Source organism: Abramis brama, assembly GCF_963993115.1.
Source record: "Abramis brama genome assembly, chromosome: 8".
Lineage (NCBI taxonomy): Eukaryota > Metazoa > Chordata > Actinopteri > Cypriniformes > Leuciscidae > Abramis > Abramis brama.
Genome location: NC_139970.1, coordinates 42,796,163 through 42,823,389, shown reverse-complemented (window position 1 = coordinate 42,823,389; position 27,227 = coordinate 42,796,163). Strand labels below are relative to the sequence as shown.

The 27,227-nt window shown below is 39.4% G+C and overlaps 1 protein-coding gene across 1 annotated transcript; it reads right to left on the bottom strand.

Annotated features, from left to right (window-relative positions):
• Positions 1-818: 818 nt before the first annotated feature.
• LOC311088623 (serine/threonine-protein kinase Nek5) lies at positions 819-25,392 on the bottom strand. Its single transcript, XM_084122865.1, has 20 exons — positions 25,119-25,392; positions 23,681-23,777; positions 23,187-23,284; positions 21,828-21,911; positions 18,714-18,784; positions 18,546-18,632; positions 18,398-18,452; positions 16,675-16,875; positions 14,324-14,399; positions 13,739-13,827; positions 12,835-12,998; positions 12,634-12,712; positions 9,811-9,912; positions 9,647-9,727; positions 6,781-6,843; positions 6,623-6,703; positions 6,203-6,386; positions 2,307-2,399; positions 2,019-2,118; positions 819-1,279 (listed from the first exon to the last, which is right to left on the bottom strand). Exons 1-20 carry the CDS (start codon positions 25,239-25,241, stop codon positions 1,054-1,056), a joined length of 2,154 nt encoding a protein of 717 aa, XP_083978991.1. The 5' UTR covers positions 25,242-25,392; the 3' UTR covers positions 819-1,053.
• Between the last annotated feature and the right edge of the window lie 1,835 nt (positions 25,393-27,227).

The following is a 27,227-nucleotide window of genomic DNA, read 5'->3' as shown; positions in this document are numbered from 1 at the left end:
ATTAATGGAGGTGTTGCTCTGTAAGCCTTATATGTCTCAATTGAAATAATGTTCTTTGTTATTGCACAATGTGTAACGTTTATTTAAGGAGTAATTCTGCAGCTCATAATTATATGTTCAGCTGAATTTAGTATGTTGTATATTGTTGCAGTTAATGTGCAGCAAATTAATCTTTGAACAGGGATGTACTACTGCTTTTCTAAGTTTGTATTTGCTTAGTAATAAGCATTTATTATAACATTGCATTTAAGTCATAACAAAAATTATAATTGAATCTCTTTATTGTGTTTGTTTTATTATATACCTGCTAGACATATAATAACTATTTGACATTTATATAGAGAGTCTACATTTACTGATTTATGTCTGTATCTCTGTTTCAGAACCACACACATCTTTAAATCTTTATTTCAATAAAACTCGTAAACGGAACATCTTGTCTGCATTCTAATCGATGCCCCTTGGTGGTCACAACCTTTTAAAGACCAGTCAAATTATACAGTCCTTTCCCATCACCAAAACAAATACAATCGTTTTTAAATCAATAAACTCCTTTTTAAATCAATATTTTGTGTCAAATTATTGAATTATTTGATATGTAAGGGATAATGTAGAGCGAGGCGGTTATTATAGCGAATACAACACCGACAGGCTGATCAGGACCCCCATGCGAAGCGGAGGGATCTTGAATCAGCCTGAAGGGGATGTATTCGATATAACAACCGCCTCGCTCTACATTATCCCGCTTATTACATGGCTACCTACCAAATAAATCAATAATTTGACACAAAATATTGATTTAAAAAGGAGTTATTGATTTAAAAACGACTATATTGCTTCCGCTAAAGAAAATAGTCCGTTCCGTCTCTACGGTTAGAATCCTGCGTCCATAGCAACGCTCTGTTTTTCATGGCAACGGTGTGTTATACTTAGCAGCGGTCTGTTATCAAGAAATAAGTTATAACACACCACATTCTGCATTAGAATTCAACCAAGCCATGTAATATATATATATAGCAGCTTGAGTAACAAAAGAAAGAAAGGAGGATTCCTTCATTCCACCGTGGTTTTCTGGGAATCTTCCTCTGCGCTGCTGTTCACTCTCTCCTGTGTTTCCTGTGTCGGGTCATCGGTGTGTGTGTGCTCGTCCTTCTCCTGTGTTTCCTGTGTCGGGTCATCGGTGTGTGTGTGCTCGTCCTTCTCCTGTGTGATGATGAAGAGGTTCCTCATGGAGTCAGACACCTCCTCTCTCAGCTCATCCTCCGAATCCTCAAAGTTCCTGATGGGAAGCAGACGTCAGTCACGTGTGTATGTGGGTGTGTGTACAGGTTTATATTACATTGAGGGACCAGCCAGCGGATCCCATGGGTACAAAAGCTTTTAAATCATACAGAATGAGTTTTTTGAAAATGTAAAAATGCAGAAAGTTTTGTGTGATGGGTAGGGTTAGTGTGTGTGTGTGTGTGTGTGCGTGTGATGGGTAGATTTAGGGGTGGGGTTAGTGTGTGTGTATGTGATGGTTAAGTTTAGGGGTTGGTTAGTGTGTGTGTGTGTGTATGTGTGTATGTGATGGGTAGGTTTAGGGGTCGGGTTAGTGTGTGTGTGTGTGTGTGTGTGATGGTTAGGTTTAGGGGTCAGTTAGTGTGTGTGTATGTGTGTGTGTATGTGTGTGTGTGTTAGAGGTGTAAAGTCCAGGGGTCAGAAAGTAAAAGTCCTGCCATATGTTTATTCCACTCATGAACTCATCCCGCTGATTTCACTCATTAGTTCTCCTGGCTGAAAAACTGCTAATTAGCAAATCCAGGTGATTGGAACAAAATACTGAGGAGGACTTTTACTTTCTGAACCTGGACTTTACACCTCGTATATATGCGTGTGTCTGTGTATGTGTGTGTGTGTGATGGGTAGGTTCAGTGTAAGGAGACAGAATATCCAGTTTGAACATTACAAAAACCATTACTTCTATGGAGAGTCCCTACAAAGATAGTGAACCAGATGTGTCTGTGTGTGTCACTTACGTGTCCTCATCATCTGATCGAGGCTCTAGACGCTCTTCATCATCACACTCATCACGCTCTTCATCTGTCAGATGCTTCTCATCTGATGACATCAGTGTCTCTGTGTGAACAACACACACATCACATCATTGAACCCATTTCAGTTGCAGTGGATGATCATGTGTGAGATCATGTGTGAGATCAGTGTGAGATCATGTGTGAGTTCAGTGTGAGTTCAGTGTGAGATCATGTGTGAGATCAGTGTGAGAATGTTTGAGTCTCAGCAGAACTGGAGTGAAGCGGTTTTACCCGTGAGCTGTGCTTGAGCGAGAGCGTTCAGGAGCGTCTCCGGCAAACGCTTCGTCCAGTGCTTTCTGTGTCCTTCCTCCTGCTCCTCTGAAACTACATCACACTATCAAACCAGCAGATCACGAGCATTTTTTTCATAATGTACATTATAATGCATTGTCTTTTCATAAATAATTGTAACCAAAGTTAAAATGCATTATTATATTTCCAGATTCCTTGTTACATTTGAAATCGGTTGTTTGTCACATGATTTAATGCATTATACATTCTAAAGGTGTAACAGTGAATTTATCAATATTATAATGGTGGTTACAAAATAAAGTACATAATAAATGCATTAAAAATACTTTTTATAAGGCATTATATACATTATAAAGGCTTTAAAGCAACACCATGTAGTTTTTCAACCTTCATAATATATTTCCAAGACTCTTGTGATGGTACATCGACTTACAATAGGTTGAATGGCACGTCTGCCATAGCCTGACGGGGTCTGTATCGCTTTTACTGGCACTACGTAACTTCAGGGTTCGGGTAGTAACCCGAGCACAAAAAGAACTACAAAATTCGACTGCTTTACGGCATACGTCACTTCCCCCCCACCCCCATCCCCCATTTCCTCAAATTCGGAGGTGAGAGCCCAACTAGCGTTTGTTTGCCGACTGGTATAGCTTGTGTATGTTGTTGTCATGGCCGAAGCAGCAACGAAACCGAAGAGGGCAAAGGTTTTGTCGGAGGAGACTAGGAAGAGAAAAGGGAGAGTGACAAAATCAAAGGCCGGACGAGGATCAATATTGGTGCAGCGTTCGCTCGCTGGCGTGAGCTAGAGGAGGAGGAGGGGTGCCCGACCGATGCTGACTTGGCCATCATGCTGTTGGACTAGTAAGTATATCGCTTGCATACTATCTCTAGTTTTTCGTATTTGTTATCTGTCTGGCTATGTTACGGAAGCTATCTGGTCCTCCATTTATCTTCATGAATCAAGTAATGCTAGTAGAGGAGCGAATTATCAATCTGGTAGCTAGTAAACACTAACATGCTAGTTTTCGATGAAAAAATAAAACCCATGAAATTATATTCATATGACATGCTGAAATATATGCCACTGTACCTGGGATGAAGATAGTTCACACGCAACGCAGGCAGTCTGCCCAAGACGTGAGAACTCGTCCTGCAGAGTTCGGGGGGATCGGCTTGTCAACAAATGCACGTGTATCCCCTGGTGTAACCATGACAGATTTTACGACAGTAGTAGAAGACAATACTGTTTCCCAACTGTAGGGGGACCCTGAGAGCAAAACTTACATGGTGTTGCTTTAAGTAGAGTGTTACCCAGGGTGCGATTTGTGAAAAAAACAGAGGGGGGGATGTTTTGAAACATTTTTATTCATAAAAATAAATCATGAGAACATGAACTTCATTCACTGCATTTGCTCCTCTGGACCCTTTTCATTGTTCCCAGCTAGCTAGCTAGAGTTTTCGCGCTGAAAAATTACATAAATATTTGTACTTGGTGACATTCTGAAAAGCAGTACATGGATCAAAGCTAATGGACAGGATCAGATAAATCAGAGCTTAGATTCTCTGCCCGAGCCGGAACTTGACCCGACCCGGGCCAGGCCCTTGATCCAGCACTTGTGTTACAAAATGCAACACGTCACGTGTCATGCTCAGCGTCTCCTCCACTCGCACGCATCACACCGGCCCGGGATAATAAACTTTAAAAATATTTATTTTGTTTAAAAAATATTCTATATTCTAAAACCTTGTTGAATTAAATTAGAGTTGTAGCCTACTAGGCCTACTCCTCCTAGGCCATCCAAAGTTCATCCAAAGTTCATTCTTGTTCATTTTCTGTGTTCATCATTGTTCACGTTTTTTTTTTTTTTTTTGCGTTTCTTCATTCGGATACATTTGCGATCCATTTCATTCTGAATAAACAAACAAGGCAGTTTACATGATTTGTCCTTGTTGCATTATTCATTAAGATAATAATTAATAAATGCACGCACAATTATCTGTGAACTTGATAAATGTTGCAGATATGTTTTACTATGCACAAACAAATGCCTTTCAACTTATGTGTGCAAAATTCAGAAGCAGTAAATGAATGTGCAGCAATTTGTACAGAGATTCTGTAGGCCTACTATATGTGTTGTAGCCATTAAATAAGCTCATTTAGTTTCATATTTGTTACAATATTATAATGTTATTTTTTTCCATCTATGTTGATTTATGAAAAGTGAACAGCACAAGTAAGATAGGATGTGCAGTAGCCTATATCGGGAGACTTGGAGTGGGTCAGACATGATTTTGACCACTTCATTAAGTTTTGTTTTGTAGAAAACCTTTCTTTAAAGTGAATTTCGTTTTGTATAAATTGTATCTTAATTGTAATACATTTTTCATCAACGAATTGCATGTATTTAATAAATAAGAAGCAAATATAGCAGACATAGGCTATAATCATAGAGGCGCGCCGCGGTCACTTGCGGTGCACGTTAACTGGAGCGCATCTCATCATAAATTAACCGAAACTAAGTGTATGCCTCAAAGAGAATATTAAGAAATATATCTAAAGAAAGCTTGAAATGTCTTTAAACGAAACAATTCAAAACGAAAAGAAATAGGCAACACTCTGATGTAATCCATGCATGTATCCATAGGCTATATGCGCATTCACTACGGAGATGGCGATCGTCAACTTCATCTTTGCTTCATCTCAACTTCCCTGTCGCCACCCCTGGGTTTAAATCGGGCTCCGGCTCATAATTACAGTTAATGTGTCGGGCCGGGCCGACAAAGTCAATTCGCCTCATTCGGGCTTCGCGTCTACCGCGCCGCGCGAAACGCCTTCGCGCCCAGGACCTCTAGACGCGCGTAAACGCGTCTTTACATTGACTTAACATTGAAGTCACTCAAGAGTGAGTGAGTAATCAAAAAACCTTTGCGTTTAGCCTCAATTGAGTAAAACACTGTATGTGTAACTTCGGCCATTCATAGTGGTGTGACTGGGCTGCTTGTCATCATAGAAACAGATAATCAGACTGTGATGTTTATTCCCGCTTATGCTGAATATGCGGCGTAAAAAAAGACCTGCAACTGTCTCGCAAGTGTTGATAGGCTATTACTCGTGAGGTGTAACCAATCATATAGCGCCGTGGGCGGGACATTGAGCGAGTCTGCAGAGTGGTGATTACAGAGAGGCTGCGGAGCCAGTCAAAGTAGCGCATTTTAAAATAAAATGGACTTTAATCAAACCACGGATCCGTGATAAGTTTTGTGATCCTCCTCGCCACTAGTGAAGTAGCACTGATCACTTTGAGGGGGGGATAAATTTATCCCCACCGGGGATAAAAATAATTAAGCAGAGGCAGGGATACATTGACCAGAAAGGGGGAAATCCCACGCATCCCCCCCGGCAAATCGCACCCTGGTGTTACCACAGTTTTGATTAAATCATCCTAAGAAACTGATATATCTCATCGTGTGTGTGTGAGTGTGTGTCACCTGTCTGAGTGTCACTGATACTCTCTGTCGTCACATCCATGAGCTCGAGAGTGTTCAGCAAGTGAGTGTGTGTGTGTACTTGTACAACTATCTTTGTGAGGACCAGTTTGAGTTTTAGACCATTGGAGTGAGGACAGAGAGAGTAAAGTGAGGACATGTTGGCCGGTCCTCACTCTCTGAGAGCCTCTAAAGGCCTGTTTGAGGGTCAAGACTTGGTTTTAGGGATAAGGTTATAATGAGGTCAAGGGTCGGTTTAGGGTCAGGGGTCGGGTTAGGCACTTAGTTGTGATGGGTAAGGTTAGGGTAAGCGGATAGAGATTGCATTGTGTCAATGAATGTCCTCATAAAGATAGATGTACAAGAGTGTGTGTGAGTGTGTGTGTCACCTGTCTGAGTGTCACTGATACTCTCTGTCGTCATGTCCATGTGCTCGAGAGCGTTCAGTAAAGTGTCAGCGGCGTCTCGACACCATCCGGCTCTCTTCTTCTGCTCCTCTTCCTCTGAGTCGTGTGGACCATTGAGGAGGTTTTCTCCACACTCAAACATCAGTGTTTCATTCAGGGGCTTGTCCTGTCACACACACACACACACACACACACACACACACCTGGTCAACCGTCATGCTTATATCCTGCCTGATCAATATTAGCCCACATTCACATCATTGCAAAAAAGAGATCAAGGAAAAGTAACATAACGCATTACTTTCCATATAAAGTAACTGGTAACGTAATTAGTCACTTGTTTAGAAGGTAAAGTTATATTGTAACACACAAGTAACACTGAGTGTGTGAGAGTCGGTTCACCTGTGGCTCCTCGTCTTCCTCATCAGTCTTCATCTCTGTGTGCTCTTCATCACTCAGCTTTATCTCAAACGTGATTCCTCTCTGAAACACATGCATGTCGGAGCGGTCAAACATGAGTGTGTGTCTTGTCATCATGTGTTTTCTGTGTGTGTTTGTACCTGCTGCTCTTTCCCACGTGTGTGTGTGTCTCTGTTCTTCCTCAGTAAGTCTGTTCCTCTGTCCTGAGAACATCATCACACTCATCAGTTCATCATCTCCACGTCTGATTTTATTATCAAACGCATCACAAATGTTCATGTTTTTTTCTCCCAACAGTAATTTAATTTCTGTATAAATCATCTCTGAATTTATATTCATGAACTGCTTTCAAAGTGGCTTAAAAAAAAAACAAAAAAAAAAACATAATTTATGTGAATTAAAAACATTTAAATGCTAGCCTACAAATCTAGACGCACCCTAGCGGCAGCAAAATGTATTTTGCAGCCAGGGCAGTCTAGCAACTCTCCATTGACTTTCGAGCTGGAAAAACCTAAATTGGGTCTGGCCAATCACGTCGTGTATAGAGTAGGCGGGGCGGGCTTAACATAATGACGACAGAGTTGCGACGGTTACCTGCTACTTGAAAACAAAGAATGCCTGCTGCTGGCGAACATCTTTCGAATCGGCTTTGGCCGCGACTCTGGAGGACTTGGAGTCAAAGGGACACTCCACCCATTTGCACTAAGCTTTGCATTGTTAGAAACCCAGTCATACTGTTGAATGGTCGTGCAACACTCTCTCATTTTCCCCTGAGACGGGAGAAATCCGTTATTTACCTCTTACACTTCCTCCCACAATGTCGCAAAAATCGTCATTTTGCGTCATTGTCGGAGGAAGTGTAAGAGGGGGGGATTTCTGCTGAGACTACACACACTCGTTCCTCATCTCTCCCAGGGGGCGGGACCCGCTCACGCTACAGGCCTATTACAGATCAGTGGGTGGGACTTTACTCTCTGAAACTGAAAGCAATATCCTCCATCTTGTTTGAAGCTAAGCTAACAGGCGCTGTGGAGACAGATGTAAAGTTATGACAATAGCGGAGGAGAGTGCTCAATATGATATAGAAGAAGAGGATTTCGGAAGTCTGATGCTTGAATCAGGTGTTTGTGGCTACCTTTACAAGCCGCATTATAGCGAAGAGCAGCCGAGGCAGAAGACCTGCCTGCCGCGGACGAGGAGCCCGGACTGGCTCGAGTTAGGGCGGACTGGTGGCGCCGGTGATCTCACTATGCAACTACGAACACAGAGATAGAGTCCGTCTGCGGCAAAGAATTTCAACGATGACAATTTCTCCTGGACGAAATCTCTGAATCAGACGAGGACACGGACGTTTGTGTTGTGAACTATCCTAGTTTCGCACCGCATATGTTCTGACTGAACATCCCGGTACCATGCAATAATTCACCTTTTCGAAAGAAATAAAAACGAGGAGTAATGCACTAATGAGTTCGCCAACTAACTAGACATTTTGTGTGAAATGAATTTCAAGCTCTGGTGGTAGCTAGCCTTGTAGACGGAAGAGTGATTTCTCTTATAGGCAGATATGCACTGTTCTGGATTAGTGGGAGTGGCTTGCGGAGCTGTGCAATGTGGTGCATTGTGGGAGTTGTTGTCTTTCATACAAATGCGTCCTGAAGTTATTTTTTGTCTTTCCTCGGTCACGAAGGCACCAAATTCAAAATTTATTTTACATTTCGACTACATATATGACCCACTTTCAATAAAAAACAATGTTCCTATGGGTGGAATGCCCCTTTAAGCTTTTCTTTGAGAAAAAGCAAAGAACGACGCTTAAGTCATTCTTAAAAAAAGGAAGATGTGTTCGTAGTTTTGCCGGCCAGATATGGCAAAAATTGAATCTATCAACTAGCTCCGCTGTTGGGAAAACGCTCTGGTTGGTTGAAGCGCTGTCCTATTGCGTGCAGACAGAATTTGAAAGACAGCCGTTTATCCCGCCCCTCGGATTGAGCCGTGTCTATGGTGAGTTGCCAGACCTAACATCTTGATGTAGGTCTGGCTTGCCAGGCTATTTAAATGCGTCTTTAAACAAGAAACCCATCCGGCAGCAGCTGAACACATCTGGTGTTTTAATTTCAGTGAACGGAGAAGTTGTAATTTCTGGTAAAAGATCATTAGATATTTTCTGCTCTTCAACTTCTGATTGGAGAAACAACGGTGTAAACTGATATATTATATATTCAATATCTATTTATGAATAAATTAAGTAAATTAGCATTTTTATATATTATATTTAAATATATTTAATATCTAAAACAATATAGTTTAATGAATATATTGTAAAAATGTAATGTTTATATTTTAATAATTTTATATATTAAATATATAAAATTATAAATATATAATTTATATATTAACAAATATATTCATAAAATATACGGTATTTTAAAAATATATACATGTATATAAATATAAATGGGAGTTTTTTTAAATCATGCATACATTTATACATTCTTTATCTATCTATCTATCTAGCTATATATATTTATATATAATATTAATACAAATAGAAGTTATTTTTTATGCGTTGGGTCAGAGGTCACTCTTTGACCGGAATTAGACTTGTGTACGGCCGTTACAAAAAGCCAGTGATTATAGTTTATAAAGTTATAAATATGGATATTTTTCTTACAGAATCCCATGGCTTCGCTTCAGAAGGCCTTTATTAACCCTGGAGTCGTACGGATTACTTTTATGATGGATGGATGCATTTTTATGATGGATAGATGCACTTTTATGATGGATAGATGCACTTTTATGATGATAGATGCACTTTTTTGGGCTTAAAATTTTCACCTGCCATTCACTCCCATTATAAAGCTTGGAAGAGCCAGAATATTTTTTGATATTAACTCAGATTGTGTTCGTCTGAAAGAATGTCATATAGGATGACTTAAGAGTGAGTAAATCATGGGCTAACTTTCACATGGGTTTGATTCATCAACGTCCAGAACCAAGAACACGTACCTCGACCTCTGCTCTCATTCTCATCTCTCTGACATCATGATGATACTGCTCCCTGATTCGCTGGAGCTGCTTCAGGTACTCCTGCAACACACACACGCAGAGGCCTTCAGCACACTGAGGTGTCGTTATCTAACGATCATGAATAGGAGTGTGACGACACTGACCTCCTGTCCCTGCAGTTTCCCTCTCAGAGACGGTTTTCTCCCATGATGCTCTTGTGCATTGGGCGGCCGACACTCTTCATCTGCTGTGGACGGTCTGAGACCCTGAATACCAGAAATGATCAATGATTTCACTGTACATCACATGAATACATGAATATCAGATAAATACAGCTGTAAATTAACACACACGCACACATATTTAATGATGTTATGAAAGCAAAATTATGGACGCTTGTGTCCGCCACAGAATAAAACATTTTAAAAGATAATTGCGACTTTTTATCTCACAATTGCGAGTTCACATCTCGCAATTCTGACTTTATAACACGCAATTCTGACTTTATATCTCGCAATTCTGACTTTATATCTCACAATTCTGACTTTATATCACGCAATTCTGACTTTATATCACGCAATTCTGACTTTATATCTCGCAATTCTGACTTTATATCTCGCAATTCTGACTTTATATCTCGCAATTCTGACTTTATATCACGCAATTCTGACTTTATATCACGCAATTCTGATTTTATATCTCGCAATTCTGACTTTATATCACGCAATTCTGACTTTATATCACGCAATTCTGACTTTATATCTCGCAATTCTGACTTTATATCACGCAATTCTGACTTTATATCTCGCAATTCTGACAATATATCTCGCAATTCTGACTTTATATCTCGCAATTCTGACTTTATATCACGCAATTCTGACTTTATATCACGCAATTCTGATTTTATATCACGCAATTCTGACTTTATATCTCGCAATTCTGACTTTATATCTCGCAATTCTGACTTTATATCTCGCAATTCTGACTATATATCTCGCAATTCTGACTTTATATCTCGCAATTCTGACTATATATCTCGCAATTCTGACTTTATATCTCGCAATTCTGACTATATATCTCGCAATTCTGACTTTATATCTCGCAATTTACATCTCACAATTCTGACTATATATCTCGCAATTCTGACTTTATATCTCGCAATTCTGACTATATATCTCGCAATTCTGACTTTACATCTCGCAATTCTGACTTTACATCGCAATTCTGACTATATATCTCGCAATTCTGACTTTACATCGCAATTATGACTATATATCTCGCAATTCTGACTTTATATCTCGCAATTTACATCTCACAATTCTGACTATATATCTCGCAATTCTGACTTTATATCTCGCAATTCTGACTATATATCTTGCAATTCTGACTTTATATCTCGCAATTCTGACTTTATATCTCGCAATTCTGACTATATATCTTGCAATTCTGACTTTATATCTCGCAATTCTGACTATATATCTTGCAATTCTGACTTTATACCTCGCAATTCTGACTACCGTATTTTCCGGACTATAAGTCGCACTTTTTTTCATAGTTTGGCTGGTCCTGCGACTTATAGTCAGGTGCGACTTATATATCAAAATTAATTCAGACTGAGATGAACCAAGAGAAAACATTACCATCTACAGCCGCGAGAGGGCGCTCTAGTTGGCGGAGTTGTTCAGAAGCGACACCAAGGATGAAGAAAATAATGTGGAATGAGATCGCGGGAGCTTGGTGAACTTGTTTACTGGTAACTTGCTTGTTGGACTCGCTGGCTTATGTTAATTTAGCCTATTCACCCTCCCAGGTATATGTTCTTTATGCTATTGTGTAGCTGAATAACTGTTAATGTGTTGCGTTAACATACCGGACACCTACTCAGCCTGTTGTTCTGTGTGCTACTGTGTAGTTGAATAACTTGCCTTTCCAGATTAAATGTCTGTTCTTGGCCTTGGATTTTCTGAAAAAAAATTCTAAATAAATGCGACTTATAGTCCAGTGCGACTTATATATGTTTTTTTTCCTCTTCATGACGCATTTTTTGACTGATGCGACTTATACTCCGGAGCGACTTATAGTCTGGAAAATACGGTATATATCTCGCAATTCTGACTTTATATCTCGCAATTCTGACTATATATCTCGCAATTCTGACTTTATATCTCGCAATTTACATCTCACAATTCTGACTATATATCTCGCAATTCTGACTTTATATCTCGCAATTCTGACTTTATATCTCGCAATTCTGACTTTATATCTCGCAATTCTGACTTTATATCTCGCAATTCTGACTATATATCTTGCAATTCTGACTTTATATCTCGCAATTCTGACTATATATCTCGTAATTCTGACTTTATATCTCGCAATTCTGACTTTATATCTCGCAATTCTGACTTTATATCACGCAATTCTGACTTTATATCACGCAATTCTGACTTTATATCACACAATTCTGACTTTATATCTCGCAATTCTGACTTTATATCTCGCAATTCTGACTTTATATCTCGCAATTCTGACTTTACATCTCGCAATTCTGACTTTACATCTCGCAATTCTGACTTTACATCGCAATTCTGACTTTATATCTCGCAATTCTGACTTTATATCACGCAATTCTGACTTTATATCTCGCAATTCTGACTTTATATCACACAATTGCGAGTTTATTTCTTTTCTCAGAACTGTGTATATAAAGTCGCAATTGCGAGTTATAAAGTTCAATTCTAAGGAAAAAAACTACTTTTTGCGAGTTTATATCAAATTTCTGACTTTATAACACGCAATTCTGACTTTATATCATGCAATTGTGAGAAAAAAAGTCAGAATTGTGAGATAAAAAGTCACAATTACCTTTTTTTATTCTTCATTCTGTGGCGGAAACAAGCTTCCATACAAAATAGACCCAAACTGCCCAGTGCATGAAAAAGCAAGGGTTTGTCTGTAGTGAATGATAACTTGTGTTCAGTGACACTCACCAGTTGTTTCTGAGCTCTGAGTTTATACTGATGGGCTTCACGTCTCCTCTGCAGATACTCGTCTCTTGCCCTAGCGACACTGAACACACACACACAGTTATTTCAGAGAATATAAAGACATTAGTTTCCTTTCTTTAGAGTAAGGTCACAGATGAATCGATAAGAGCTCCAGTAAAGAGGATTTGGTTTCGAGTGTCTCACAGTTTGTAGGGCTCCAGTGAGTGTGTGTCATGATCCTCCACCGGTTCCTGACGTTCCTGACGCTCCTGACGCTCGACCGGCCCGTTCCACCAGCGCTCATGATCAACACAAGGTTTAAACGCAATCGGGTTTTCAAACACAGCAGGAAATCGAGGCTTTATTTCCTGAGAGACGGAGGAGAGACACAAAAACATTTATTTTATTAATTCAGTATATCTTCATTAGACTCTGAGAGTGCGCATTCATTTATTTTCATCTCATTTAATAGCCTATCATGTATCTTAAAGGGCTCGTGTTCTGCTTTTCTGCATGTTCATCTGTCTTTAGTGTGTATTGTTGCTGTTTGAGCATGAAAAAGGAAGTTCTTCTCTATATCAGTGTCAGTGTTTCTGAACTCCTGAAACGCCTCCATTGTAGTCTTGAGTTTCTTCCGGGAACGAACACGTCACAATATTCCTCATTATAATAATTCATATGCAGAATAAAGGGGCGGGGCCTGGTTGAGTTAGTTAGTAGTGTGTTGAAGCTGGCGGTTATGGTTAGGGGCGGGACATTTCCCAAACACACTCGAAGCGCTCGACCAATCACAACACACTGCTCCAGCCGACCAATCAGAGCACAGTGTGCTTTTCAGAAGGAGGGGCTTCATAGAGACAGGAAGTAAACAGAGCGTTACTGACAGACTGGGAAGAGAGGAGCCGCAACAATGGAGAATATGAGGAAAATAATGTGTTTTTTGAATATTGAATTATGAAAGCCTATTTTAGTAGAGCCTAAAAACAAACTCAAGTCTATATAAATGGGTACAGTAGGTTCCCTTTAAGGTGCAGTCACATGACTCACAGCACTAGTAATGTGAAGCTCAAAGATCAAACAACGTCAGTGTCTTTATATGAAAACTCACTTGTGCTTTGGCTCTGTTGTGTCTCTGCTCGGGTCTCTGTGGTGGTTTGATGACAGGAGGTCTCAGGACGGCTTTATATCCCACCGGATCTTTAGAAATGCCAGATAAACCAGGATACACTTCAGGACACCAGACAACACATTCTGCTTCATTTACTGAATGTTGTAGTTTACACACACACTCTCATTCGCTCACTCACTCACTCACACTCACTCACTCTCTCACTCACTCACTCTCTCAATCACTCACTCTCAATCACTCACTCTCTCAATCACTCTCTCACTCACTCACTCTCTCACTCACTCACTCTCTCAATCACTCTCTCACTCAATCACTCTCTCAATCACACACACACACACACACACACACACTCTTTCTCTCTCTCACACACACACACACACACACACACACTCTCTCTCTCACACACACACACACACACACACACACACACACACTCACTCACTCTCTGTCTCTCTCTCTCTCTCTCTCACACACACACACACACACACACACACTCTCTCTCTCTCTCTCTGTCTCTCTCTCTTTTACACACAAACATACTCACACACACTCACTCACACACACCTTTGTTGTGTGTGGCTTTAGGTGCCGCTGGTGTGTGTCCGTGAAGAACTGTGTGACTAAACTCGTCCTCCAGCAACTGACATGAAATGAAAAAGAAAGTGCAGCTTCATATCACTTTTCATATTTTAAAAGGTTTTAGTAAATATCTGTAGGTCAATATTGCAGTGCATGTATTGTTATATTGGTGCATATAAATGAAAATGATTAAATATAAATATTTAATGATTCATTGAAATGATTAATGAATAAAAGATCAAATGTGACATGAAAATGATTAAATATGAAATATTAAATGATTGATTAAAATGATTAATGAAAAAAATGATTAAATATGAAATGGTGCATATAGGCTATATGAAAATTATTACAGTTTTTCTGAATTGCTAAAACCATCACTCACTTTCTCAAAACCTTAAACACAAAACCACATTTTTAAACCACATCCAGAGAACCTCTGACACTTCTGGGAAAATCAAACAATAGGACGCTCCGGGGAGAATATGCTAGTTCTCGCGAGAACTAAGTTTGTCACTGGAACTTACGTTTTTCTCACACAAACTCATCGCTTCACTTCAGAATGCCTTTATTAACTCCCCCAGAGCAGTGTGGAGCACTTTTATGATGGATAGATGCACTTTAATGATGGATAGATGCACTTTAATGATGGATAGATGCACTTTTATGATGGATAGATGCACTTTAATGATGGATAGATGCACTTTTATGATGGATAGATGCACTTTTATCATGGATAGATGCACTTTAATGATGGATAGATGCACTTTAATGATGGATAGATGCACTTTTATGATGGATAGATGCACTTTAATGATGGATAGATGCACTTTAATGATGGATATATGCACTTTAATGATGGATAGATGCACTTTAATGATGGATAGATGCACTTTAATGATGGATATATGCACTTTTATGATGGATAGATGCACTTTAATGATGGATAGATGCACTTTAATGATGGATAGATGCACTTTTATGATGGATAGATGCACTTTTATGATGGATAGATGCACTTTTATCATGGATAGATGCACTTTAATGATGGATAGATGCACTTTAATGATGGATAGATGCACTTTTATGATGGATAGATGCACTTTAATGATGGATAGATGCACTTTAATGATGGATATATGCACTTTAATGATGGATAGATGCACTTTAATGATGGATAGATGCACTTTAATGATGGATATATGCACTTTTATGATGGATAGATGCACTTTAATGATGGATAGATGCACTTTAATGATGGATAGATGCACTTTAATGATGGATATATGCACTTTTATGATGGATAGATGCACTTTAATGATGGATAGATGCACTTTTATGATGGATAGATGCACTTTAATGATGGATAGATGCACTTTAATGATGGATATATGCACTTTTATGATGGATAGATGCACTTTAATGATGGATAGATGCACTTTAATGATGGATATATGCACTTTTATGATGGATAGATGCACTTTAATGATGGATAGATGCACTTTAATGATGGATAGATGCACTTTAATGATGGATAGATGCACTTTTATGATGGATAGATGCACTTTAATGATGGATAGATGCACTTTTATGATGGATAGATGCACTTTAATGATGGATAGATGCACTTTAATGATGGATATATGCACTTTTATGATGGATATATGCACTTTTATGATGGATAGATGCACTTTAATGATGGATATATGCACTTTTATGATGGATAGATGCACTTTAATGATGGATAGATGCACTTTTATGATGGATAGATGCACTTTAATGATGGATAGATGCACTTTAATGATGGATAGATGCACTTTAATGATGGATATATGCACTTTTATGATGGATAGATGCACTTTAATGATGGATATATGCACTTTTATGATGGATAGATGCACTTTAATGATGGATAGATGCACTTTAATGATGGATAGATGCACTTTAATGATGGATAGATGCACTTTAATGATGGATAGATGATGGATAGATGTACTTTAATGATGGATAGATAATGGATAGATGCACTTTAATGATGGATAGATGATGGATAGATGATGGATAGATGTACTTTAATGATGGATAGATGATGGATAGATGCACTTTAATGATGGATAGATGATGGATAGATGCACTTTAATGGACAAAACAGAAACGGACATTCTCTCTCATTATAAAGCTTGGAAGAGGACATTTTTTTAAATAACTCTGATTGTGTTCGTCTGAAAGAAGGATGTCATATACACCTAGGATGACTTGAGGATGAGTAAATCATGAGCTAATTTTAATTTTTGAGTGAACTAACCCTTTGTGTAAACTGTCAGGTGTTGTCGTACCTGTGTGTCGAGGTGTTTGCTGATCTGAGCCTGCAGTAATGGGCGTCTGAGGAGTGTGTTCACTGATGGCCGGTCTCGAGGACTGATCTTGAACAGCTGGTTCAGCAGAAGTCGAAGTTCATCACTGTATCGCTGAGACACTGGATTATAGCGCCCCCTACAGATCCTCAACACCAGCTGCTTTAAATTACTGCCCTCAAACTGTGGGACACACACACACAAACACACATCAACACATCTGACACGTGTTTCAGACACAAAAATGACCTTGAGCTGCATGTCATAAATGATATGTACGCATGTAATAAATTCTGCAACCAAATGATTTTAGATCATTAAAGCCCAACCAAACATCACTACGAGTACATGAGTGCGCTATTGAAATACTGTTATAGTTTTTATTACTATTTTTAAGCAGTTTTATTTAATATATTTTTTATTTTTTAGTAGTTAAAAAACATGTCTATTTAGTTTTCATTCATTTTTATTTTAGTTTTTTTAAGTACATCAAGTTAAACCAAATTAAAATGAGAAATTTTGTCTTGAAAAATAACTAAAATATTATTTTTATATTTGATTTTGTTTCAATTAAAGTTTATTTTAATTAAGTAACAAAAATGTATTTAAATTTAAGTTAACTTTAATAACCCTGGTGAGCAGGTAATGTGTACAAAACTATCTCATGATGAGCATTTCGGTGTTTAATGCCCCCAACGGCGCCTTCCAGGCACGAGGGGATGGGTAGGTTTAAGGGTTAGCTGCCTCGAAGGAGCCATTGGGGGCTTAAAACACCATCGAGCTAATATTTCACCCCAAAATCAAAAGAAAATTATATTTTACATTAAAATGTTTTTTAATTTGACTATTAATACACTTTGCACTGTAACATCATTTTCACGCGTTCACAAAAACTCAATTGAGAATCTGCCAAACGACTTCCAAAACACACAAAAATATGTGGTAATAAACCCATAAGACTTTCATTCATCTTTCAATCATTTCAATTATTTTTTAACAAACAAGTATTCATTACTTCAGTGAGCTCATTGTTTCTGCCTTAAATTATTACATTGTTTAAATTAATACATTATTAACTAACTGTACATTTTGTGAAATACTACACTTAGACAGTGTGATAACAGATCACTCTAAACTGTAATGTGGACTCATGCACTTTCTGTAATGAAGTGTATTGTGAAAAGCGCTATACAAATAAATGTGAATTTGAATTGAATTGAATCTTTGAAACACATTCAGAAACCTGAGAGATTTCTGTCCCTCCATTGACAGTCTGTTCACCCAAAACTCGTTCATAAAGAGATCGGAAAATAAATCCATATGAATGGAATGATTTAAAAGGATAGTTCACCCAAAAATGAAAATTAGCCCATGATTTACTCGCCCTCAAGTCATCCTAGATACATTTTGAAGGACTTCCAAAACCAAAAACCCATTCACTCCCATTATAAAACTTGGAAGAACCAGGACTTTTTTAATATAACTCTGATTGTATTCGTCTGAGAGAAGGATGTCATATACACCTAGGATGGCTTCAGGGTGAGTAAATCATGGGATAATTTTCATTTTTGGGTGAACTATCCCTTTAATCCAAGTCGTTTTTATAGATATGATGAACGTTTTGAAGTATCATAACAAAACCCTTTTGTGAGAGTGTTTATAGGACATAAAGATCCTCATCTCAGTGTAAAAGCGATGTACTCACCGGATGTCTCAGTGTGCAGAGCTCATAGAGGACACAGCCCAGAGACCAGATGTCCCTGCAGGACACATGAGTTCAGGAAGACCAATCACACACAGAACAGCAGATGAAGATGAAGATGAAGAGCTGAACACACAGATGCTCTACCTACGTCTTGTTGTTGTACGGTCTGTTCTCGCAGATCTCTGGAGAGAGATAGTACGGCGTCCCGACGCAGGTTCTGGCGAGATCCATGGTGCTGCCCAACACACACACCCAGACGAACATCAGCGCAGGAGGAAATTACACACACCGCCAAAGAAATCAACATCAGACTCACTTGTTCAACATTCGTGCGATGCCAAAATCTCCCAGTTTGACTTTCAGTCCTCCTTGAGTGAGAAAGATGTTCTAGAGCACAGGATCAAACACACGAGACGGTCACGTGCAGTGTTGGGGGAACTCATTACAAGTAACTTGAGTTATGTAATCAGATTACCTTTTTAAGTAACTAGTAAAGTAACGCATTACATTTAAAATTTACAACAAAATAGTTACTTTTTCAAATAAGAAACGCAAGTTACTTTGTTTTCCCATTTATTGACTGACAGCTCTCCTGTCCCAATGTTGAGACAAATCGAAGCGCAGAGGCGTTGTGTGTGTGTGTGTGTGTGTGTGTGAACATGATGGTTATTGTAGTTCTAGACTAAATGTGAGCGTACATTTACTCAACTCGCACACAAAAGATTCAGTATTCCTCAAAATGAATAAAATCAGTGAAATGCAGAATACTATGCAAACCTCCAATAACTAAATCTGTTAAATAAAACATACATTTTTATGCATTTAATCTCACTTTATTGACCAAATGTACTTGCTTCTGACATTCGATTATTCAGTTAAACCATAAGCAAAAATGACTATATATTTTTTGTTTTTATTGGTAAAGTAAGTGTTAAACCAGAGAATGTCTAATAAGGGGAGAACTTCCACTCTCAGGAAACTTCCGGCTTCTGAACTGGTTGCAGTTCCACTCTGGCTCCACATGAGGGCGCTCACAGGACGAGTGCAGTTCCACTCTGGCTCCACATGAGGGCGCTCACAGGACGAGTGCAGTTCCACTCTGGCTCCACATGAGGGCGCTCACAGGACGAGTGCAGTTCCACTCTGGCTCCACATGAGGGCGCTCACAGGACGAGTGCAGTTCCACTCTGGCTCCACATGAGGGCGCTCACAGGACGGGTGCAGTTCCACTCTGGCTCCACATGAGGGCGCTCACAGGACGGGTGCAGTTCCACTCTGGCTCCACATGAGGGCGCTCACAGGACGGGTGCAGTTCCACTCTGGCTCCACATGAGGGCGCTCACAGGACGAGTGCAGTTCCACTCTGGCTCCACATGAGGGCGCTCACAGGACAAGTGCAGAATGAATGGAGGTCTATGGCGCTATACACATCAAAATCCACTTTTCTCAGGATATCATTTTTTGTCTAGTAATTTGAATGTTGTATTCGAAAGGAGATGCAAAGAAATTACACACTGCTGGGTGTTAGAGTCACTTTTTTGCTTTAAAAAGTCTTTTAAAATGTCAATGACGTCATACACATCGTACGACCAGAGATACTGCTTTACGGCAATCCTTCAGTCACTTTGGTGCTTTCGCGCTCTGCACTTTCTTTTCTCTCGAGGCATCGACAACACAGCTGACACAGGCAAACACACAACACAGCTGACACAGGCAAACACACGTGCTAGAAGAGTTTTTGTTTTGTTGTTTTAAAAGACCATCAAGCGGTATCTCTGGTCGTAATCAGTCCTTCACTGACCAATCAGCGTTCATTAGCAGAATGCTAGCGTGTTATGGGCAACAACAACTCAACCTGTAAGAAATCGAAAGGACAGAAGTACTCGTTCATTCACCTATAACCCATGTTGAACTTGCAAAACCTACAATCAAATCTGAGATTTCTCAATGGCAATCGGGTGAAAGAGACAAATTTAGCCGTCTAGCCCCATAGACTCCCATTCATTCTGCACTCATGGACGATCGCCCCCAGTGGAACTCTGGTGGAACTACAGCCAAAACTCGGTACAATACATAGTTCCCACAGGCCAATTAATGTCACGTGACCTCCCCGGAGACGCCATCTTTGAGGGCATAAGCTGCTGTGTTTACAAGGTTTTACAAGCAAATTTCGAAGATTTCTTCCTATTTATAATGTTACGAAAATCATGAAGAGACAAAGTGACAGAGATTATAAAGACACTCTATTAACACAAGACAGAGAGAGGTACAATGCGAAAATTTCAGTCATAAATGGTGTTGATCCGTATGCGCTAAACTGAGCACTGATTTTGCAGCTTTGGCTCAGATACTGTATTATCCATGTGTATCATTATCTGGTATTGGCTAGGAGTTTTAATACATGTGAGCAATTCCGAGCCTGGAAATATGTGCATGAATATGAATATACACAGTATGAAAATAAATAAAACTCGCGTGCAAATTAATGTAACAGTTAATGCGGAACTACTTTATACGCGGGTTCTTTAGGGACATAATCTGAGATTGCAAGGCTGGAATGTGTGTGTGTGCGTCAGTCTGTGTCTGTGTGTGTGAGTGAGAGAGAGAGAGTCGCGGGCGCGATCGAACAGTGGAAACAATGTTGTTTTTGTATGTTTTTAATACCTCGTCATTTTGTACATACAGGACATAATTCAAACTGCAAAGTGTTAACTTATATTTGTGTACACTCGCAATAAAAAACAACAAATTCTTGCGTGTTTTGAGGGAGTTTCTTTCCTGTTTATCCTTGCCAGCCATAACCTCCATCGTTGTTCTGACAAAAGCTTCGTCTTGTCACATTCATGAAGTCTAATGACGGGTATACTGTAAAATCCAAATTTAACTGAACCTCCGACACGATTTGAACATCCACTGACCTAGCAGGAGATGACCATTTTCACTTTTTATCACGAAATTAACTCGGCTTCTTCGTCTAATGTTCTGCCCACAGCATGCCCACAGAAATGGCGCCGGGTCGGCAAATGCCCGTATGTTGTGACGTCATGTGGGAACTATGTATAGGACTTAATAGGGAGTGGCCAGGCTCTCCGTAGACGGGCTCTGGTTAAACTCTCTTCTCCTGCATCTTATTCTTCTGTTCTCCAGAATAACAGCGGCTGAAAGGTTTGTTTGAGCGGCGCCCTCTACTGAACACCCGTGAATATGCATTTCCTTCAGTCTGAGGATTATTATTTCACTTTTGGTGTGAAAGGGTCTTTACATAAATACTAAATATAACTTTCTATGCCCAGCTCAGGTGGAAAAAAAGTAACGCAAAAATAACGGAACGCATTACTTTTCTAAAAAAGTAACTAAGTAACACAATATTGTAATGCATTACTGTTCAAAGTAACTTTCCCCAACACTGGTCACATGTGTCGAACAGTACCTGAGCTTTAATGTCTCTGTGCAGAACCTTCCTGTCGTGGATGTGCTTCAGTCCCAGACAGATCTGAACAAACCAGTCCACAATCTGAAACACACACCAACACACTGAGGGCCAGATTTACTAAACAGGACAAATTGCCGTGAGCGAAATCCCCATAAAAGCGCTGACGGGAGTGAAAGGTTCTGCTCAAATTAAAGAACAGACGCAGCCGGATCATCTCCATAATGACCAACACAATCTACCGAGAGCAGCGCACATTAGCGTCTGGTTTGAGACAGGCTTTTTTTGAGAGGACTGAACCGTCCTCGTCGTTGTAGAGAGCGCAGACAGCGGCGCGATATGTGAACGGCCGCTAATGGATCCGCGCGTCAGGTCTTAAAGTGACAGCAGCCTAATAAACCTGCAGCCAAATTATGAGCTAATATTAAAAATATCTATATGGCAGTTTGGTTACACTTTATTTTAAGGTGTCATTAGGCACGTTTCCATTAAAGATTTGCGCAAAACTTTTGCGATTTTTTCTAAATATCGATAAAAAACGATTGCGAAATGACGGCGTTTCCATTAACCGATGTTATGCGACTAAAACGTCATTTTTTCCTCTCGCCAAAAATCATGGCAACGGACGTTGGTAAGTTTATATATATCACAGCCACCGCACTAGACATTATTATTATTAATGTAAGGGAACGTATGTGTGTTCTCCAAGCATTAATGGCAAGGACAGACCCTTATACTGTGAGCGGCTCATATGAGGTGTTTCTGGGTGTTTCTCCCTCATTTCTGCTTCGAGGTCTTGATTGTGGCATTTCTTTGAGGTTTAGAATCCAGTATTCCTGTAATTATTTTGTCTTTTATGAATTTAATAAAGAACTCTGTCTCATATTCTGTCCAAACACACCGCGTCATCTACGTCAGCTGACTATAAATGCGCAAAAACTGTTTCCATTGCAATTTTGCGAAATATTCCTTTTTCGAATTGCCTGAAAAACCTCCTCATGCGAGCGTGAAAACTTTTTTGCGATAAATGGGAGTTTTTGCGAAATTGACGTGTTTCCATTGGCCGAATTTTCAATTCGCAATTTCAATTTGCGCAATTTGAAGGGTAATGGAAACGCAGCTAGTGTTACAGTGTAATTATATATTTAAGTACTGAGTAATATTAATTAACTACATGTACTTACTATAGGGTTAGGGTAGGATTAGGGTTAGGTTGAGGGTTAGTTGCATGTAATTATGCATAATTTACTGTTATTACTATGTTAAGTACATGTAACACATGTAACAAAGACACTGTAAAATAAAGTGTTACCGGCAGTGTGTATCAGGTGAGCGGAGGAGTGTGTGTGAAGCGCTGACCTGCTGCTCTGTGAAGGGCTTTCCTCTCTGCATCTTGATCCTGTTCATCAGATCACCGGCGTCACAGTATTCCATCAGGATGTAGAGGTTATTCCTGTCTGGATCGCGCACACAAACACACAACACATCAGTGTGTGTTCATATCCAGCAGGAGGGTGTTGAAATTTAACATCTGTGTCTTTTCTTGGTTATATGAATGTTAAGCGAACATTCCATTTGAGAATTTTGCAAGTAGTAAAATTTAAAAAAAAGAAGTTTATTAACGTTTATAAAACATTTTTTAAAAAAACTTCTATGAATTGTTTTTGTGCTAAAATTTTTGAACGTTATTAATGACCAGATAACTTTGAACAAACGTTCTTTTAATGTTACTGGAAGAACGTTTGTTCAGAAAACTGGCTTAAAAAGCCTGTTTAATTAAGGCTACTGTATTTAAACTAATCTATATCACACACACTGTGAAGAACACATCAGGACAGACGCACCGCACTGACCGTAGAAGGATCTATAAAACGCCACGATGTTCGGATGTTTCATTCTGGAGAGAAGAATCACTTCCTTTCTGGAGGCGTCCTTATCCCGAGCAGACAACTGAGACACACACACACACACAACTGAGATAGAGACACACACACACACACACACACACACGCACGCACGCATACACAACTGAGATAGAGACACACACACACACACACACACACAACTGAGATAGAGACACACACACACACACACACACACACACACACGCACGCACGCATACACAACTGAGATAGAGACACACACACACACACACAACTGAGATAGAGACACACACACACACAACTGAGACACACACACACGCACGCACACACAACTGAGATAGAGACACACACACACACACAACTGAGATAGAGACACACACACACACAACTGAGACACACACACACACACAACTGAGATAGAGACACACACACGCACGCACGCACACACAACTGAGATAGAGACACACACACACACACACACAACTGAGACACACACACACAACTGAGATAGAGACACACACACAGACACACACACACAACTGAGACAGAGACACACACACACACACACACACACACACAACTGAGACAGACACACACACACAACTGAGACAAAGACACACACACAGACAGTTTCTCCTGTTCTCTATTCCCATATCCCATAAATCCAGTGCTCATCCCACATCATGATTTTAACACTCATTCTAGTATTAAAAGATACGTTATTATAACAGCTGTAAGAGTTCTGTGTGTTCCTGCTGTCAGTGCCAAACTGGTGAGTATTTCAACAATTTAATTCAGAATCAATGTTTTAATTTTATAGCCTGTTAACTGTCAAGCTCAAATTAAACCCTTTGGGGTAAGATGAGCCATCCAGAATTGTTACTACTAGTGTTATTTTTTTGTGATTATTACTGTAATTAATTAGCTTATTATTCAGTATTTTGAATTAGATGAAATTTTAAAGAAACTGCAGACGTCTGAAATGTACATGTGTAAAAGCTGATCCAGATCTTACCCCCTTTTTAATATTTGACATTTTTCTCTATAACAACTAAATTAGCAAATGTTTCTATTTATATCCTTTAATAACTCATTTTGTCTGATGATTAATCATCCTGCACATGCTAAACTTATATCTATATGTTGCTGTTTAAAAGTAAATCCACTGTTTCCCCATGTTCCCAACTTTTATGCATTTAGCAAAGCGACTTAAGTTACAAAAGCAAGACAAAAGTCAAACTATTTCTCCAAAATCTGAAAAAATTCCATATGAATGTTGAAGAATTGGTCATGATCGGATTCAATCCAAGTTTATTTGTATAGTTTCGAAGCAGTTTTACAGAAAAAAAAAAAAAGAGTGTGTTTAGTCAGAAGTGAAGGATCCCTGAAGGATCGGGTCTAACTTTACCTGTCTCAGGTGAATCTCTTTGATGACGTATAGCAGCTCATCGTCTCCGTGTCGGTGTTTGACCAGAAGCGCGCTCCCGAACGCGCCTTGCCCGACCTGTCGAATAACCTCATAATGATCCATAAACCCCGAGGATTATGATGATGATGATGATATTCAGCCGGTTCATCAGCAGGCGCGTGAACATGAGCGCCGCGTCACCATGGCAACGCGTCAACAACAGCGTCACTCCGCAGAGTTACTGACAGGAATCCGTGTGGAAATATTCTCACCAAAAACACAAACGAAGAGCATCAAAAGTGTGGCTCGGCTCTTGTGTGAACAGGAACAGTTCCTACAAATGGATTTCGTTAAAGTAAAACAATGTGCAAGGACAGGCTTGATCGCGCCTGACAGGGCAGAGAGTGAAGCATTCTGGGATTTCTAGCGCCATCGATTCATTCGCATTTTCTCACTGAATTGTAAAGTATAAACACTTCACTGGTCTGTTTAAATGAATAGATCTATATATTTATCTATATTAATCATTTATATAGATCAGTGGATATAAACTCTCTATTGTGAGAAAAGAGTCAGAATTGGTAGAAAAAAGTAGCAGTTAGTGCTACCCAGCAAACACAGAACGTTCCCCTAACGTTCCCATATGGTTTTTGGGGAACCTCTGTAGGTTCTCATTTTAAAGAGATTGTATTTTATAACCGAAAGTGAACCTTCCCACTGTTCCCAGAACGTTCCTTACAGTTTTTTTTTAGGTTTTATTCTATAACCTAAACCTGCCCAGAACGCATTATGTAGGCTAAGTGACATACACAAAATAAAGGAATAATCTTGAAGCTGATTTGAAACCACAGGCTATTTAAAGCGGTATATAGAATGTAGAACTCTGAAATGTTATGAAAAAAATAATAAAAAGACAAAAGCCAAGCCTCATATTTGACACTTTTCTTTATCGATCTACTGTATGTCTGTTGTAACGTACTCAAAGTGACCATGCAATTTAAACTGACCAATTTTATTTATTTTGGAACATTGTAGGTTTTTTTATATAAATTGAAATCGTTTATAATTTATTTGATGGTTACTTGTGAAGGAGTTCAATCAAGGTTCTGTCATTCCTGATGTCGACACAAGATGGCGCTGCACACTAACACTAGTGTCCTGATGAGACCATGAGCTGTCTCTCAATCAAATCACCCCTCGTTCACCATTCCCTACTTCACTCCACTAATAGATGAATAGTTGGATGAAAATGAGGACAATGAGTACCACCTACGTCATTCAGTGTAAGGTAGATCCAGCCTTTGCGATGTTTTCAGGCCGAAGAATTCAGACGACGTCAACTTGGGTCGCCATTCAAAACGATCATCATCCTTATATTGTAATTATTACGAGCAAAAGTTGCAATTGCTGAATAAACACGTTCCCTGCGTCTGCGTCTCGGACACAGTCCTGACCAACCAAATTCTGATCACATCTGGTCAAATTCTGACCGTCTGAGAAAGATGTGTATATTCTATATGTCCCAACTGGTGATCATAACTCTCATTAATCTGCTTTATGTTGCTTTTACAAGTTTATTATCTGGGCTGTGCCTGTGAATTATATTCTCCAGTTGAGCAAAATAAAAATACTAGGTTATTGTTTTCAGGCCCTCTAGTTCTGTTGACTGGAATTTCAAGTCCCATGTCTTGAAAATGTGCATTCGGTCATTTTACACTGATACCAGATCACAAGTCGGTAATCAGCTGATCGAAACATGGAAAAGCACGAAACTCAAGTGTGTTTTAACATGAAGTGAGGTCTACAATACCTGGAGTTCTCCATCCGTTCACTCAGCTGGGTTTCAGCGGGTTGTGTGAAAGTAAATTTAAAGTCCCTCTGTAGTCAATAGTTTCATCCATTAAAACTCATCTTTGATCACCAAAATTTCATATTTATATGTTTTGAAATATCTTGAATGTAACTCGACACCCTTTCCTCATTTAGTAGGCGCGGTTCTATGAGTATGCAAATGAGCCCCGCCTCCACTCACTCACTCAGCTCAGAGATCCACTGGTTGACGATCACACGTTGATCTGATTGGTTACAAGGTAGTTTGTGACGTCAGAA